The sequence below is a fragment of the Oncorhynchus nerka genome, linkage group LG13, assembly GCF_034236695.1.
Source record: "Oncorhynchus nerka isolate Pitt River linkage group LG13, Oner_Uvic_2.0, whole genome shotgun sequence".
Classification (NCBI taxonomy): domain Eukaryota; kingdom Metazoa; phylum Chordata; class Actinopteri; order Salmoniformes; family Salmonidae; genus Oncorhynchus; species Oncorhynchus nerka.
Genome location: NC_088408.1, coordinates 85,287,363 through 85,304,472, shown reverse-complemented (window position 1 = coordinate 85,304,472; position 17,110 = coordinate 85,287,363). Strand labels below are relative to the sequence as shown.

General features: G+C 42.4%; 2 protein-coding genes across 3 annotated transcripts; one reads left to right on the top strand and one right to left on the bottom strand.

Moving 5' to 3' along the window:
* Positions 1–242: 242 nt before the first annotated feature.
* On the top strand, positions 243–10,563 carry smyd1b (SET and MYND domain containing 1b). 2 transcript variants are annotated; one of them, XM_029678623.2, is made up of 10 exons: positions 243–505; positions 1,769–1,966; positions 2,211–2,424; positions 2,545–2,675; positions 2,868–2,906; positions 4,040–4,235; positions 8,863–8,955; positions 9,066–9,229; positions 9,319–9,487; positions 9,599–10,563. In XM_029678623.2, the coding sequence occupies exons 1-10, from the start codon at positions 384–386 to the stop codon at positions 9,758–9,760; spliced, it is 1,488 nt and encodes a 495-aa protein (XP_029534483.1). In that variant the 5' UTR covers positions 243–383; the 3' UTR covers positions 9,761–10,563. The 2 variants fall into 2 exon arrangements, with proteins under 2 accessions (XP_029534483.1, XP_029534484.1); XM_029678624.2 differs by lacking the exon at positions 2,868–2,906.
* A 5,546-nt stretch (positions 10,564–16,109) lies between these two features.
* LOC115140608 (isotocin-neurophysin IT 2-like) lies at positions 16,110–17,110 on the bottom strand. The gene is made up of 3 exons (XM_029678958.2): positions 16,925–17,110; positions 16,442–16,646; positions 16,110–16,341 (listed from the first exon to the last, which is right to left on the bottom strand). Exons 1-3 carry the CDS (start codon positions 17,042–17,044, stop codon positions 16,202–16,204), a joined length of 465 nt encoding a protein of 154 aa, XP_029534818.1. The 5' UTR covers positions 17,045–17,110; the 3' UTR covers positions 16,110–16,201.

The following is a 17,110-nucleotide window of genomic DNA, read 5'->3' as shown; positions in this document are numbered from 1 at the left end:
TGTGGGGGGTGGGTTGGGGGGGGATTCAACAGATCAAAGGAAAATAACAATAAAACCATTATAGTAATGGTAACTTTCTCAAAAATGGTAGATGAACTTTAAGGACACTAGAATGTGATTGTAGTGATTTTGGTCCTTCAATACTAATTTAGTGGCACCCTTCAAACCCACACCAACCCCCTTCTCTATCTGACTTGGTTCAGCTCAAGTGGTGGAAGTCTATTTTAGTAGATTGAGGTGTGGAATGTGCAGTTGTTGAAGAACGTGAAAGATCTACTTTGTAGAGGACTCCCATACAGTACTCACTTCCAGTCTCTCTCTCTCTGTCTCCTTAACCTAACGGACTGTTTCTCTGTCTCTCGGACCGGACCACCACACCTGACATGGACAACATTGAGGTGTTTGACTCACCCGGAAAGGGGAGGGGCCTTAGAGCCACTAAGGAGCTGCTTTCCGGAGACGTTCTTTTCTCAGAACCCCCTTTTGCTGCAGTTGTCTTTGACAGGTAAGAAGATGCTGCAGTATGGATGGGGTTTGGCTGGGCACATGAGACATGACTAACTCCTAATGCATGGGCGACCACACATGAGCCCAATATACCGATCCCGTGTTATTTGTCTTTATGGCTGCGTTCACACAGGCAGCCCAATTCTGAAACTTTGCCACTTATTGGTATTTTGGCCAATTTGATCAAATCTTTTGCCAATTATTGGGCAAAAGATCAGAATTGGGCTGCAACCATTAACATGTGTTATTCACAGCCACATATAATTAGTTCAAAACATTTACATAGTGTAAAATGGTGATGAGGACAGGTCACACTGCTGACACATAGGCTAAAGCCTGCCATCGTTTAGTTGAAGATACAGCACTTTACCATGTTACTGTACTGTATTGTTCTATACTGTACTATGCTGTAGTTCTCTCTGTCATCTGCACATGATTGGACATGACAGTTAGATGACAGCCGTATGAACTGGTCTGTTGTCACACCACATGTTCTCAGGGCAGTGGGACAGGCCTGGACAGGTTAGGTCTCAAGAAGCAAAATACATTACTATTGTGGTGGAGCATTTTTTGTTTATCTGGAGAGACACAACAAACTTCACCAGATATTATAGGTACAAATCAGTTTGTGAACAACAAGATCAGAGTGCTATGACCTCAGCAGGGGACAGATATATGGGGTCAAAGGTCATCACATGAAGTCATGTGGGGATGTACTTTCCCATCCTTCTTCCCCTGCTGTGGATCATGGAACTAGCCTCAATCTCATGTAAGTAAGTAAGCATTGGACAAGTAAACTTTGCTGGAGCCAGAAGGCCCAAATCTCCTATTTCTGTAGTGTGCACAACAGAAGAGGCTAGTGGGAGGAGCAATAGGAGGACGGGCTCATTGTAATGCCTGAAATGGAATTAATGGAACGGAGTCAAACGTGGTTTCCATATGTTTGATGTGCTTGATATCGTTCCATTTATTCCATTCCAACCATTACAATGAGTGTTTCCTAATATAGCTCCTCTCAACAGCCTTCTCTGTTGTACAAGTACACCCCCTGTATAGGACCACAAGGCCACTGAGTTGGTTAAACCTCGTGTGGCCTGCAGTAGGCCTATAGAAACTCTCTAACTCTATATATTCCTCTCTTCCATTCACATCCTTCATACTCCCCTCACTCTCTCGTCTGTCTCTCTCTCTCTTCTCTCTCTGTCTCTCTCTGTCTCTGTCTCTCTCTCTGTCTCTGTCTCTCTCTCATCTCTCTTACTAGTCTTGCAGACAAGATCTGCCACAGCTGTTTCCGCAGGCAGGACAAGCTGCAGCGCTGTGGCCAGTGTAAGTTCGCCCAGTACTGTGACAAGACATGCCAGAGCGCTGGCTGGAAGGAACACAAGCTGGAGTGTGGAGCCATCAAGGCTTTTGGGGCCATCGGGGACAACTTCGGCAAGGCACCCAATGAGAACATCCGGTGAGGAGGGATTGTGTGTGTGGGTGGCACTTGTGGTTCGTGGGTGAGGTGAGGTGAGGGGGAATAGAGGAGGAGGAGCCAAAGACTTAGGGGGTGCATGGGGAGCGAGGGGAGCGAGAGATGGGGGATGCAGGGGGATAGAAAGTGTGCCATGTTGAATAGTTTACTGGCAATTGAGTCATTATCATGTTATGGATGAGCATTAAGGTTTGACCTAACAACTCATGTTCCGTGTCCCTGTCAGTTTGGCCGCCCGCATCATGTGGCGCCTCGATAAAGAGGGCGGTGTCATGTCAGACATGCAGATGACCTCATTGGACGATCTGGAGAACCACATCAGTGACATGCCAGAGGATGATCTGAAGGAGCTGAAGGTGGACATCCACAACTTCTTGGACTACTGGCCACGCAACAGCAAGCAACACCGTGTAGACGACATCTCGCACATCTTTGGAGTGGTAGGTTCTTCCCTCTTCTCTTTCTTCTCTCCATTTCTACCTGTTTCTCTTCCTGTTTCTTCTTATTCTATCACTTTCCTTTTTTCATCTGTCCATCTGTTCCTCTCCATCCCTCTGTAGATCAACTGTAATGGCTTCACAGTGAGTGACCAGAGAGGTCTAAATGCTGTGGGAGTGGGTCTGTTCCCTAACCTGTGTCTGGTCAACCATGACTGCTGGCCTAACTGCACTGTCATCCTCAACCATGGCAAGTATGTACTGTAATTCAATAACAATAGGGACACCATGAGCATTGAGGTTGACTGAGTTGTAAGCTGTGTGTGTGTGTGTGTGTGTGTGTGTGTGTGTGTGTGTGTGTGTGTGTGTGTGTGTGTGTGTGTGTGTGTGTGTGTGTGTGTGTGTGTGTGTGTGTGTGTAAAACTGCTTCTTGCTTTGTCTTTCAGTCAGTCGGCTGTGAATACTGTGTATCACTCTCAGATGAGGTGGGTCTTTCTGGTACAATAGTATAACCCCAACAACTTCCTAAATATCATCAATTAAAATCTCACCATCATAAATCCTCATCTCCAACATCATCAATAAAAACCGCACACCCATCCCCCCTATGATGCATCACTATCAGACATAAACTTGAAACAGGGTTCTTCATAGGAAGGGCTCAGTAAGACCTGACTTCCAGTTTAAAGTTGAGTTGCTTCACCATATCAAAAATGGTTGCTTGTGTAAAGGACATCACACTGCTCACTTCTGATTCGACCCATACTGAGGCTCGAACCCAGGACCTCTGCCTCGTAAAAACACATGACCACCTTCCACAAGTGTCTTACCAAGTCATGATGCCAAATAGCTAGCAATTTGGCAGCACAAGTGGAGACACTTCAGGTGGAGGATTTTCACAGATCCCCAACTGCTACATTCACCCCCTAAGCTCACTCCGCAGAGACCCCAGCATTGATCTTAGAGCAATTGCAGATTTGGGGTCAGGGCACCATTGTAAATGAGGAGTGAGTTTCACAAATCCTCATCTGCCACACTTGCTAACTTACTAATTCTGTTACAACTCCACCTACCTCTCCCAGAGCCATATCTTTAGATATATCTGTCTCTGCCCTCCCCCTTTCCACCACTCCAGTCCTGCAAGTCACTTGCACCACCTGTTTGCAAGCCAAGCTCAACAAACAGAAGGAATGTCCACCTGTCATCATGTCTTCCTTCACCATTTGTGCTGTTGCCTCTTCTCTGAACATTGTGTTTGGGTTTCCCTCTGTCTGTCTATCTCTGTCTCCGTCACCCTCTGTCTGCCCCTGTCTCTCCGTCTCCCTTTCTCTCTGTCTATCTCCTTGTCTGTCTTGTACAGAGTGCCGTGTGAGTGATAGTAGACAGTAGCAAATTCTATGCTGGTGTTTGGAAATATTGATGAAAAGATCTGTGTAAAAATGTAACCAAATGTTGCCTAAGACCCCTCAGGTGATCTGTGCATTGTCACATGTCAGTGATCTACAACTGTAGCTATGGGTTCATCTCAGAATTCCATTTTAGACTATTGAGATGCACCCTGCACTTTGCCTCCGGAGCACCCCACATAACCCCCTCACTGCCCCTCTCCTCACCCCAGGATTGAGCTGCGTGCCCTGGGCAAGATCGAGCCGGGTGAGGAGGTGACAGTGTCCTACGTGGATTTCCTGAACGTGACTGAGGACAGACAGAGACAGCTGAAAATGCATTACTTCTTTGACTGCACCTGTGAACACTGTAAAGGTCACATCAAAGACGACCTCAAGATGGGAGGCAAGGAGGTGGACGGGGTCAAGGTAGGGGCATGTGAATGTGAAATCCACCTATGTATGTCATTTAAATTTGACCAACAAATATCCCACTGGGTTCAGATCATGACTTATTATGATAGGATCAAATGATGGGTCCTAGGACTGATTATTGTTTAAAGTGAAAATAACTGAACCTTGTGTTGCTTTCGATTTATGAACATCATATCCTGTACTAGGCCTTGTGGGAATGTGTTGACTTGCTGTAGGCTAAATCACTGCTAGCTGTAACATAAAATTAAAACCACTTTAAAGTTGCTAATAGGCCATGAGTCCACTCACATTCTTTCCTACATCTAGATGAGTCACTGCTTCAGAGGTCAGACTCAGGACAAAAGCCAGCCAAGACAGCTGCCCTCCACGACTACGCTCATAAAAGCAATACCCTAACATTAGAGTACTGGGACTATATAATTAAAACTCTGTTCCTAGGGCTTTTGTCAGTCAGTATGTACACAGATGGCATCATTATGAAAACAGAGAACATTATTGAGCATCTGCAACGGTGACATTGCATTGTCACGTGATAATAACGTGTTGTCATCGGTGTAAATCAGTGTGTAATTTTGACAAGACCAGACTGACATGTGAGACATGTCTAGTGACACGTTATATACTACCCCTACATGTATTCCAGCATACATACACTACCAGTCAAAAGTTTTAGAACATCTACTCATTCAAGGGTTTTTCTTTATTTTTTACTGTTTTATACATTGTAGAGTAGTAATGAAGACATCAAAACTATGAAATAACACATATGGAATTATGTAGTAACCTAAAAAGTGTTAAACCATTCAAAAAATATTTTATATTTGAGATTCCTGAAAGTAGCCACCCTTTGCCTTGATGACAGCTTTGCACACTCTTGGCATTCTCTCAATCAGCTTCATGAGGAATGCTTTTCCATGTGCTGAGCAACTGTTGGCTGCTTTTCCTTCACTCTGTGGTCCATTTGTGTGTATATATATATATAGTACAAGTCAGAAGCTTGGAAACACCTACTCATTCAAGATTTTTTCTTCATTTGACTATTTTCAACATTGCAGAGTAATAGCAAAGGCATCAACACTATGAAATAACACATATGGAATTATGTAGCAACCAAAAAAGTGTTAAACAAATCAAAATATATTTTATATTTGAGATTCTTAAAAGTAGCCACCCTTTGCCTAGATGACAGCTTTAAACACTTATCGCATTCTCTCAACCAGCTTCATGAGGAATGCTTTTCCATGTGCTGAGCACGTGTGGCTGCTTTTCCTTCACTCTGCAGTCCAGCTCCTCCCAAGCCATCTCAATTGGGTTGAGGTCAGGTGATTGTGGAGGCAAGGTTATCTGTTGCAGCAATCCATCACTCTCCTTCTTGGTCAAATAGCCCTTACACAGCCTGGAGGTGGGGATGAGGTAGGTTGATAGATGGGCTGTTTACAGATGGGCTATGTACAGGTGCAGTGATCTGTGAGTTGCTCTGACAGCTGGTGCTTAAAGCTAGTGAGGAGATATGAGTCTCCAGCTTCAGAGATTTTTGCAGTTTGATCCAGTCATCGGCAGCAGAGAACTGGAAGGAAAGACGACCAAAGGAGGAATTGGCTTTGGGGGTGACCAGTGAGATATACCTGCTGGAGCGCATGCTACGAGTGGGTGCTGCTATGGTGACCAGTGAGCTGAGATAAGGCGGGGCTTTACCTAGCAGAGACTTGTAGATAACCTACAGCCAGTGGGTTTAGTGATGAGTATGAAGTGAGGGCCAATCAACGAGAGCGTACAGGTTGCAATGGTGGGTAGTGTATGGGAATTTGGTAACAAAACGGATGGCACTGTGGTAGACTGCATCCAATTTGTTGAGTAGAGTATTTCAACATTGCACCCCCACACATCACACATCCTCCTCCATGCTTCACGGTGGGAACCACACATGCAGAGATCATTCGTTCACCTACTCTGCATTTCACAAAGACAAGGCGGTTGCAATCAAAAATCTAAAATTTGGACTCATGACACCAAAGGACAGATTTCCACAGGTCTAATGTCTATTGCTCATGTCTCTTGGCCTTAGCAAGTCTCTTCTTATTATTGGTGTCCTTTAGTATGGGTTTCTTTGCAGCAATCAGACCATGAAGGCTTGATTCACGTAGTCTTCTCTGAATAGTTGATGTTGAGATGTGTCTGTTACTTGAACTTTATTTGGGCTCCAATCTGAGGTGCAGTTAATGAACTTATCCTCTGCAGCAGAGGTAACTCTGGGGCTTCCTTTCCTGTGGTGGTCATGAGAGCCAGTTTCATCATAGCGCTTGACGGTTTTTGCTACCGTACTTGAAGAAACTTTCAAAGTTCTTGAAATTTGACGGATTGACTGACCTTCATGTCTTAAAGTAACGATCGACTATTGTTTCTCTTTGCTTATTTGAGCTGTTCTTTCCATAATATGGACTTGGTCTTTTACCAAATAAGGCTATCTACTCCGACCTTGTTACAACACAAATTAATGGCTCAAACTCTTAAGAATCGGTCCCTTTTTTTGTTGTCTAAATTGTTACCTAAAATGACATACCCAAACTGCCTGTAGCTCAGGCCCTGAAGCAAGGATATGCATTTTATTGGTACCATTTGAAAGAGAACATTTTGAAGTCTGTGTAAATGTGAAAGGAATGTAAGATAATATAACACAATAGATCTGGTAAAAGATAATACAAAGAAAAAAACGTTTTATTGTATTTTTTTTTCTACCATCATCTTTGAAATTCAGGAGAAAGGCCATAATGTATTATTCCAGCCCAGGTGCAATATAGATTTTAGACTGATCCAATGAACCATTTCATTTCTGTTCAAAATGTTTTATCTAGACCGCCCAAATGTGCCTAACACTTTTCATGTTCAAAACTGTGCACTTTCCTAAAACAATAGTTTGGTATTATTTCACTGTAATAGCTACTGTAATTTTGACAGTGCAGTTAGATTAACAATAATTTAAGCTTTCTGCCAATATCAGATATGCCTATGTCCTGGGAAATGTTCTTACAACCTCATGCTAATCGCATTAGCCTATGTTAGCTCAACTGTCCCGCCAGGGGCCCACTGATCCTGGAGAATTTTTAAGGAGGAAAGAAATTCCACAAATTACCTTTTAACAAGGCACTGTTAAATTGAAATGCATTCCAGGTGACTACCTCATGAGGCTGGTTGAGAGAATGCCAAGAGAGTGCAAAGCTGTGATCAAGGCAAAGGGTGGCTACTTTCAAGAATGTCAAATTTTAAATATGTTTTGATTTGTTTAATACTTTTTTGGTTACTACATTATTCCATATGTGTTATTTCATAGTTTTGATGTCTTCTCTATTATTCTACAATGTAGAAAACAGGAAAAATAAAGAAAAACCCATGAATAAGCAGGTGTGTCCAACCTTTTGATTGGTACTGTATATCTTTACTCCGTATGTTATGCAGGTGAGTGAGGACCCAAAAGCGCTTTAACAGAAACAGAGTCTTTTAATGTCAAAACACAGGGAAGACATAGATCCTCTTCAGATGTATCGATTGACAACATAGACAACCCGCAGAGAGGGCGACAAATAAATCATAAAGTCCTCTGATCTTAACAGGAGAGTCCCCTTCTAGCAGCAGAGGAGAATAGCAGGGTTAGCAGCGACAGACTGCTGGTCTCTCCGGGTAGGCGCGGGTTGTAGAGGACAGAGGTACCTGATCACACGTAGCATCTGATGAAGAGGCAGATTACGACAGGACAGGACAAGGGTGAAGCAAACGAGAATCTGACAAAGACAGAAGCAGAAACAGAGAGAGAAATAGAGACCTAATCAGAGGGAAAAAAGGGAACAGGTGGGAGAGGGTAAACGAGGTAGTTAGAGGAGATGAGGAACAGCTGGGGGAAGAAAAGGAAGAGAAGGTAACCTAATATGACCAGCAGGGGGAAACGAAGTGAAGAGAAGGAACAGGAACAAGACATAACATGACAATACATGACACCGTAATCATTGGACATTCTTAATTCCATTATTTTACTTTTTAAATTTGTGTGGATTGTTGTGTATGTCTAGATATTACTGCACTGTTGGAGCTAAAAACACAAGCATTTCACTACATCCACAATATAATCTAGTAAATATGTGTATCAGGCCAATAAAATGTGATTTGAGCAAGCTCCAGGAAAACTACACTGTGGCTGACTGTGCTCCTTCCAATGTGTGTGTGTTTTATTTTTTATCTTTCCTTTATTTAACCAGGCAAGTCAGTTAATAACAACTGATTTTCAAAGATGACCTAAGAACAGTGGGTTAACTGCCTGTTCAGGGGCAGAACAATAGATTTTTACCTTGTCAGCTCAGGGGTTGGAACTTGCAACCTTCCGGTAACTAGTCCAACGCTCTAACCACTAGGCTAACCTGCCACCCCAGAGTGTGTGTTGTCTGGGGGAGGTGGGAGCAGAGCAGAAGAATGATATTTTTCTCTAAACCAGGGCTCCTCTCCTCTCCTGACCTCTACTGTCCTATTCTCTCATCTCCTGTCCTTTTCTCTCCTCTTCTCTCCTCTCTTGTCCTTTTCTCTCCTGACCTCACCTGTCCTCTCCTGTCTTCTCCTGTCCTCTCTTGTCCTGTAGGTACCTGAGGAGCAGGTGAAGGAGGTAACGGAGTACAGTCTGCAGATGCTGCAGAAGATGGATAAGGCTCGCTTGGAGGGGAACTACCATGAGGTACAACACTCACACACACACACACACACACACACACACACACACACACACACACACACTGGATTCCAAGCCTAAATCAAACCTCCCGCTCTCCTCCTCTCTCCTCCCAGGTTATTAAGATATGCAGGGAGTGTATGGAGAAACAGGAGCCAGTGTTGGCTGATACACACATCTACCAGCTAAGGATGTGGAGCACAGCCAGCGAGGTGTCAGCCTACCTGCAGTTTATTGACGAGGCCGCTGACTATGCACGCAAAATGGTGGACGGATACAAGTAAGTACAATTGACCATAAGAAACCTCTTAACAGAGTTTAGAAACAAAACTGTGTAATTAAATGTATCACTGTATCACATTTTGACAGCAAGCTATACCATCCATGCAACGCCCACCTGGGGATGGCAACCATGAGGGCAGGAGTGACCCACTGGCAGGCAGGGAAGATAGAGGTGGGACACGGCATGATCTGTAAAGCCTATGCCATCCTGCAGAGAACACACGGACCCACACATCCCATCACCAAAGACCTTGAGGTAAGACATGCACACACACACATGCAATCTCACACATAAATGCACACACACAGGGAACGATCTCCAAGATTAAAGTCACCTTGACGACCTGATCCCTCCCCCTCTCCCTAGACTATGCGTATGCAGACAGAAATGGAGCTGAGGATGTTTAGAGAGAATGAGTATATTTACAAAAGTATGCGGGAGGCTGCCCTGAAGAACCAGCCAATGAACATGATGAACGAACCTATGGCGGAGAGCGTCAAGAATCTCTTCCGCCGGCAGAAGAAGTGATCTCACACACACACACACACACACACACAGACACACACAATAGCATGGCAGTGTACACAGTACACACCTTGATATCAGTTTACATACAGATTGTCAGAGGAATCAACCCCTCTCAGTTCCAACATCCATGGCTCCTCACCAACCATACTGTAGCTGGGAGACCCCTCACCCTCATATCCCCTCTCTTTATCCCCTTGTCAGCTACACTGGTGTGAAAGAACTAGTAAAAGCAAATTCCCAAAACACATCCACCATTGCTTTAACCCAGCTTGCATTTTCAAAATCACTAGAAATTGAGGAAGCCACTTTTAAACTATTATGGGCCCTTTAATGGAACGATTCGGGCCCATCTGGTAACCCTTATATTGTAACAGACTAGATGGACGGCCCTACCAAAGCTTTAAAGCTAGAATCCTTAGTTGCTGTATCTATTTTAGGACTTATAAATTCATTATATATACCTATTGATTCTTGAAGAATATAACTTATAAATATATAAGCTTGTTTTACTCCAATGTTTGTAAACAATGGAAATGTAAACAAACAGTGTATAGCTTTAAAACATGGGTAAAACTATAATTATTATATTGTGAATGGTCAGTCCTTGCATCCATAGCTCTGTATATCAAATTGAGAGTGGTTACATTTCTCCAGGCCCATCTATCGGCCTCATACCAAAACAGAGGGGTGAACGCTTTGTTATTGGTTCAATTAAGAATTCTAGCTTTATTTTCTACACTGCTGGGCTTTTTTAACTTTATATTAAAAAAAGTAACGTCACATTAAAATTGTTGAGAAAAATCTATTGTTGGCTTGTGTGCTGATTTCCTAATGCATTGAATCCCACTGATCCACTGATCCATATTCTTCCAAATTCCAAAATTGGTGTCTCATTATTGCTGAATTTCTCAATTTTCCCTGAAGTTCTGCCTAAGTATGTAAAATGCTATTACAATGCATTGCAGTGAGACCAGACGACTCCATGCCTTTTAAATGATATTAATCCACAGTGCACATTTGTTTGCTGCTGTGCCAGCTACAGTCATGATCGGAAAAGAGAAAGAGCCTCATCTAGTGGATACATTTAATCATTACACTCAATATATCCATGCCAGTGCAGTAGGCCTACAGTGCTTATAAGGCTGTAATAAGAGCACGGGTGGTGGCGAAGGGTTGAATTGCATTCATGTCACATAAGTCATAAACAGTTCATTCATTCACAATGTATTGATAAATTAACTCTAAAATAGTGTTATTAAATGAACCCCCCATACATATGCCCCTGGACTCATGTGAGGAGGGACTGTGAGCCCAGTCACTGTGGAGAGCAGAGGAGATTCTCTGCCAAAGAACATCAGTCCTCCCACAGTGCACACATACACAAGCAGAGGGAAAAGGAAACTTCTGTACTTTCTGAAAGGCCTACACCAGGTGGTAAGGGTAGACAACATCACCTCTGCCACACTGACTCTCAACACAGGGCCCCACAAGGATGTGTGTTTAATCCCCTCTTGTACTCCTTGATCGCCATTGTTGGGGGTAGCCTTACAAAGTAACACGTTAGATTACTCAGATTACTTTTTGTGGTTAAGAGGAACCTAAACATATTCGTTTTTCACTTTAAGTAATCAGTTATTTAGTTACTTTTTCAAGTAAGCAAGTATTTGGAACAATTAAAAAATCCCCCCCTCTATGTTTGTTGAGGGTCTCTTTCTGTTTCCCAGAGGAACTGACTCTTGGACAACTCCCTAATGTATTGCTACTTTGGAGGAAAGCAGTGAAATAAATAACCAAGGTGTGATTGAAGGTGTGCAGTTTTATTTAGACTCTGAGTCATGAATGTTGTAATGTGTTGAATGTTCTAATGAATGTTGTAATACGTTTTCTTTTGAAAAGCCTCCTGTACAGCCGCCAAAACTCATTTGACAGGTGTGCAGCAGGTATGTGAGGGGTTGTAACGTCCCTTTTCATAGCCGGGCATTTCAGCAAATAAATGCCAGTTTCAAATAAATGCCGGGTCTAAATGAATTGTTTTAGAGTGAACTTCAGTGAGTACTGTAAAGATTGTGCAAAATAAGATAAAGGTGAGCAATATCATTGACATGGATGAGACGGCAGTGTGGTCTTACTTGTTCGGCTCAACTGGATACATTCTCTCACTCACCCAACTACTGAGAGAATGGTGCTGTCACAGCCATGGATTGTAACCATCTGATTCCAAGGGTTGCAAGTTAGAATGCAGCGATAGAATGTTGTTTTTTAGATTTTTGTTTAAAGCCTATCCCAAACCTTAACTCTTACCTTAACCATTCAGAGTGAATGCCTAACCTTAAGATTTCAGAGTTAATGCCTCAACTTAAAATGAAACACTTCTAAACACATTCTGCAGTTTCCAAATCACCTACACTTGCCGAACAACTCATTAAAATGACCCCCCTGAGCTCTATTTCAAAATATTACTTTTGGGCAGAATTACTGTGATTCCATGCACTCCCCACCGGCACTTGCAACACTCAAATCACAGTAATATATTTAAACTCAAAGTATGCCATTCTGTTCTTTTGAAATGAATTTTCAGAGTTTCATAATGTTCTTTAATACCTGCCCTTAATGATTTAATAATGAGTTATATTTGTGATGTTGTTTATTTAATGGATTATAGTACACTTGAATTGTGGTGTTTTCCATATAGCCTACAGTTAGCCTATATAAACCAAATAAAATACTATTGTGTTCTTTAGATAGCCTACATTTTCTTTCATATGTTGCCTTAGACCTTCATAAACACAACCAAATTATTATTTTTGCGATAGACATAGGTCTATATGAAATGTATTTACCTGTACATAGCCCATCTATAAATAGCCCAAACAACAACCTCTTCCCCTACTGTATTTATTTATTTTGCTCCTTTGCACCCCAGTATTTCTACTTTGCACACTCAACTACTGTCAAAACTACCATTCCAGTGTTTTAATTGCTATATTGTATTTACTTCGCCACCATGGCCTATTTATTGCCTTTACCTCCCTTATCTCACCTCATTTGCTCACATTGTATATAGACTTATTTTTCTACTGTATTATTGACTGTATGTTTGTTTTACTCCATGTGTAACTCTGTGTTGTTATATGTGTCGAACTGCTTTGCTTTATCTTGGCCAGGGTCGCAGTTGTAAATGAGAACTTGTTCTCAACTTGCCTACCTGGTTAAGTAAAGGTGAAATAAAAAATTTAAAATGTTTAAAAATTATTAGACTTAGAATGCTGACATCAAGAAGCTGTATCAATGGCTTAGGTAGCCTATGGGGGTATCAAGACTTGGCTTTTCGAGTGTTAAGGAAATACCTTAAGAATGACCAAGTCATTTTTTGGGGGTTACTTTCGACAGCAAATAATGTTATACCATAAAGAGTTACTTTTAAAGGAAGTAATGTTGTAATATAACAAGTTACTTTTAACTTCTCAGCACTCTGTGTGTAACATCTGCTTCCAACTCCCACTCTCCAACACGTAGATCCCCTAAATGCAGCTCACTTACCAGTCCACTTTCCAGCTCACATTCTCAACTCACTCTCCAGATTCCAATTCTGATCATCTGTTCACACACCTGTATGTCATTATCACACACTATTTAATTCAGTTCTTTGCACCCCATCATTGTAAGGTATTGTTTGTTTTGTGACACACTTCTAGTTGGAGCGCTGGGTTGCCCGTGAGTTTCTCCTCCTGTGTATGATAGTTTTGGCCTGCCTTACTAACAACACCTTTTGCCTATTCCCTCCTTGTACTTTAGCCTGCTATCAACCTATTGCCTGATCTCCCAGATTACCTTGCTAGCCTTTTAATTAACCTGCCTGTTCTGTTGCCTTTTTGGACCCCCTGTATATGACCTTCTGCTTGCCCCTGGACCCAGGTTCCCGCCTCCTCCTGTGGTCCTGTACAAATAAACACCTGCTGCTCCCTGCACTTGAAACCAGCTCTCTCCCATTGTGTTCACTAAACTGCGTGGCCAGCAGGACTCCAACACCGTCATTAAGTTTAATGATGACATGACGTGGTGATGATGGTGATAGACCTGGGTTTTTTTCTGATTATTTTTCTTGTGTTTTTCTTCATATCTAAAGTATTACCTTTAATTGTGCATTGTTAGTAAAGAGCTCACAAGTTAAGCATTTCACTGTAATGTTTTACACCTGCTGTATCATGTATATGGGACAATAAAACATGAACCTTTGAACTGCTGTTATGTGGGTATACTGCAAGGATATTATGTAAACTAAAGCTGGAACTAATCATGGAAAAATTATTTAGTAAAATGAAATAAAATAATTAACTCTTGAACTCTTGAAAAACTAACTATACTGAAATGATTATATTTGACTTAATGCTCCTGATAAATGCAGCTAGGAGAAGATGTTTAAAAAATACCTAGTTTCTGCATCACTATCACTAGATTTCACAGAAAATTGGCTAGGTAACTAACTTCATTCTTAAATATACTAGGTGTACTACAAACGTTTAAAAGAATTGTATTAGGTGTAAATACAGGCAAGAGCCTGCTTGCCTACGGAGCTGTGAGGGGAACGGCACCTCAGTACCTCCAGGCTCTGATCAGGCCCTACACCCAAACAAGGGCACTGCGTTCATCCACCTCTGGCCTGCTCGCCTCCCTACCACTGAGGGAGTACAGTTCCCGCTCAGCCCAGTCAAAACTGTTCGCTGCTCTGGCCCCCCAATGGTGGAACAAACTCCCTCACGACGCCAGGACAGCGGAGTCAATCACCACCTTCCGGAGACACCTGAAACCCCACCTCTTTAAGGAATACCTATGATAGGATAAAGTAATCCTTCTCACCCCCCCCCCTTAAAAGATTTAGATGCACTATTGTAAAGTGGCTGCTCCACTGGATGTCATAAGGTGAATGCACCAATTTGTAAGTCGCTCTGGATAAGAGCGTCTGCTAAATGACTTAAATGTAAATGTAAATGTAAGAGAGTTTCCTTCCATCATAGTGTGTGCTATTGCTTGCCACATTTTGTATGGAGGTAGTTTTGTGCCAGTCTCTGTGCTATTGCTTGCCACATTTTGTATGGAGGTAGTTTTGTGCCAACAAAAACAAGGGGTTAAATGTGTCCAAAAAAACACAATTTCCTGAGCTTTTATATATGTCCTAGATACAGGACAGACACCTCAACCTTATGATGTATTATTTGACTGCCTTTTTGCCATTTATGAATGTGTTATTCTATGCGTTTCTACTGGCAATAGTAATAAAGGCCAAGTTCAATATATCAAATCTTGGGATTGAGACTTTTAGAGGTTGATTATGATTAAAAATATGCAATGGGACTGCAACGGCACTTATAAATGTAGATCCTTCAAACTCCCACAAACAGGGAAATCGATCCCAATCAAAGGTGTTATTACGTGCTCCACTAAGCCAGTTATTTATCTTGTAACTTGTCCTTGTGGTAAAAATGATGTGGGTAAAACAAAGTGCGAATAAAAGTATGTATCTCAGAGCATCGTAGCACCATTAGGTATAAAAACTTGACTTACCCAGTTGCGGCCCACTTTTTGGAGGCAGGCCACTCGATTTTGTCTCTGCGTTATATTACCATGGAACATGTCACCCTCCCTAGGAGAGGGGGTGACCTTGATAATTTATTGTTAAAACGAGAGGCTGCCTGGATCTTTAACTTAAAGAACCTTGCTCCCTTCGGTCTCAAAGTAGACTTTGATCTGAAGCCATTCTTGTGATTATTGTGACTTTGCCACTGTAATTGTTTGTAAACTTGTGTAGTCTAAAATGAATCTATGATCGTATGCTATCCATTTGTTGTTTGTATGCTGTGCTTTGTATGCCATTTCAATATTTGAGAATTAACCAATGATATTAGGCCACTCTTGGCCATGATTACAGACACCTGGCTGTCGAAACGTTGGTAATTACATTTTTGCATTTGATCTCCTAGAGTGTGCGGCTCTCTTTCATTTTCAAGTTTTCTGCTCCGCTAGCCAGCACCTCACCTAAATAGCTGTGCATTTAGTTTTCTTCCAGATCATTCAAAAATAACCTTTGTTATTAATTGTTAATTGTTGAGCTGATAGAGAAAAATGCCTAAACCATGCACACTCTCACGCTTTATTAAAATACACATGAGGACTCTTAACACTTGTAAGATTAATGATAGCTATTCCTATACATACAGTACATAAAATATATTATTAGTAGTATGGAATACAAAGGCAATCTACAGAGGAGTGCACAGGTTCCAATCCAGTGAGGTTGCCTATAAACTGAAGGAGGCCAGTAAATGGGTGTGTAGGTGAAATAGATGAATTAATCAATGAACTACAACTAGGTTACCTTGAACTACAAATCCTAACAACCAATCTCTCAAGTGACCCCCATGGAAACCTGGCATCATTGGCAGCTCATTGGTGGACTCGATGAGGAGGGGTGTGGCCAGCCATGTGAAGGAGCCTGAGGAGGGCGTCATCGCTGCCCTCTGATTGGCTGATTTGATTGTCGCCTTCCTCCTCTGCCAGACAGGATTGGTCCGCACTGCAGCCCTCTGAGATACAGAAAGCAAAGCATTTTATCCACCACTATATTAGAACCAGTGGAATAACCATAGAAATCATCCCAGAAACATGACATTGAAGTTTCCTTACCTGAGTCACAACAGATGCCTGGTGCAGCGCAGCGTCCTTCTTCAGATCCACAGGGTCTCCCTCCTGCCTGACAGGGGGTGGGCAGGTAGTTCTCCTCCATGCAGCGTGCCGTCTCTGGGGAGCCCATCCAGCAGCCCAGCCCTTCCCCACAGCAGATACTGGGGCCGAAACAGCGGCCCTGCTCCCCTGGCCCACACAACATGCACTGCAGGAGGAAAGAAGGGACAATCGGGTCTTAAGTTGTACAATCATTCAAAAACATTGATTCTTATCAACATTCTTACTCCCTTTTTCACAGGGAAGTTAACGGTTCATTGTCAAATCTCAGAATTCAGATACTTCAGAATTCAGTGCTTCTACAGAGCTTCACATTCAGTTCCTACTCCTCTTGATGCATAAGACAAATCATGCCTGCTGTTTACAATACACATACGATTTAAGTAGTGTAGATCTAGATTCTAGACCGATACAGTTGCCACTCACCTTGCGTTGTGGAGAGTCCATGACGGACCTCTTGCCCCCGATGGGACAGTTGGAGATGTAGCAGGCTGAACAGAAAGACACGAGGAAGAATAAACACAAGAACACAGCGGCTCCAGTCATCTCTACTGAGAGAAGAGGAATAGATTACAAGTCGAATGTGTTTCTTTGTTTCGGAGTGACTCCCGG

What these genes read in the sequence shown, in the direction of transcription:
- LOC115140608 (XM_029678958.2), bottom strand. Translation starts at nt 17,044, where the DNA reads ATGACTGGAGCCGCTGTGTTCTTGTGTTTATTCTTCCTCGTGTCTTTC. An exon ending in TGGACTCTCCACAACGCAAG is followed by an intron (nt 16,647 to 16,924) that starts GTGAGTGGCAAC and finishes TTCCTCCTGCAG; the next exon opens with TGCATGTTGTGTGGGCCAGG. An exon ending in AGGCATCTGTTGTGACTCAG is followed by an intron (nt 16,342 to 16,441) that starts GTAAGGAAACTT and finishes TCTGTATCTCAG; the next exon opens with AGGGCTGCAGTGCGGACCAA.
- smyd1b (XM_029678623.2), top strand. Translation starts at nt 384, where the DNA reads ATGGACAACATTGAGGTGTTTGACTCACCCGGAAAGGGGAGGGGCCTT. An exon ending in AGGAGGTGGACGGGGTCAAG is followed by an intron (nt 4,236 to 8,862) that starts GTAGGGGCATGT and finishes CTTGTCCTGTAG; the next exon opens with GTACCTGAGGAGCAGGTGAA. An exon ending in TGGAGGGGAACTACCATGAG is followed by an intron (nt 8,956 to 9,065) that starts GTACAACACTCA and finishes CTCTCCTCCCAG; the next exon opens with GTTATTAAGATATGCAGGGA.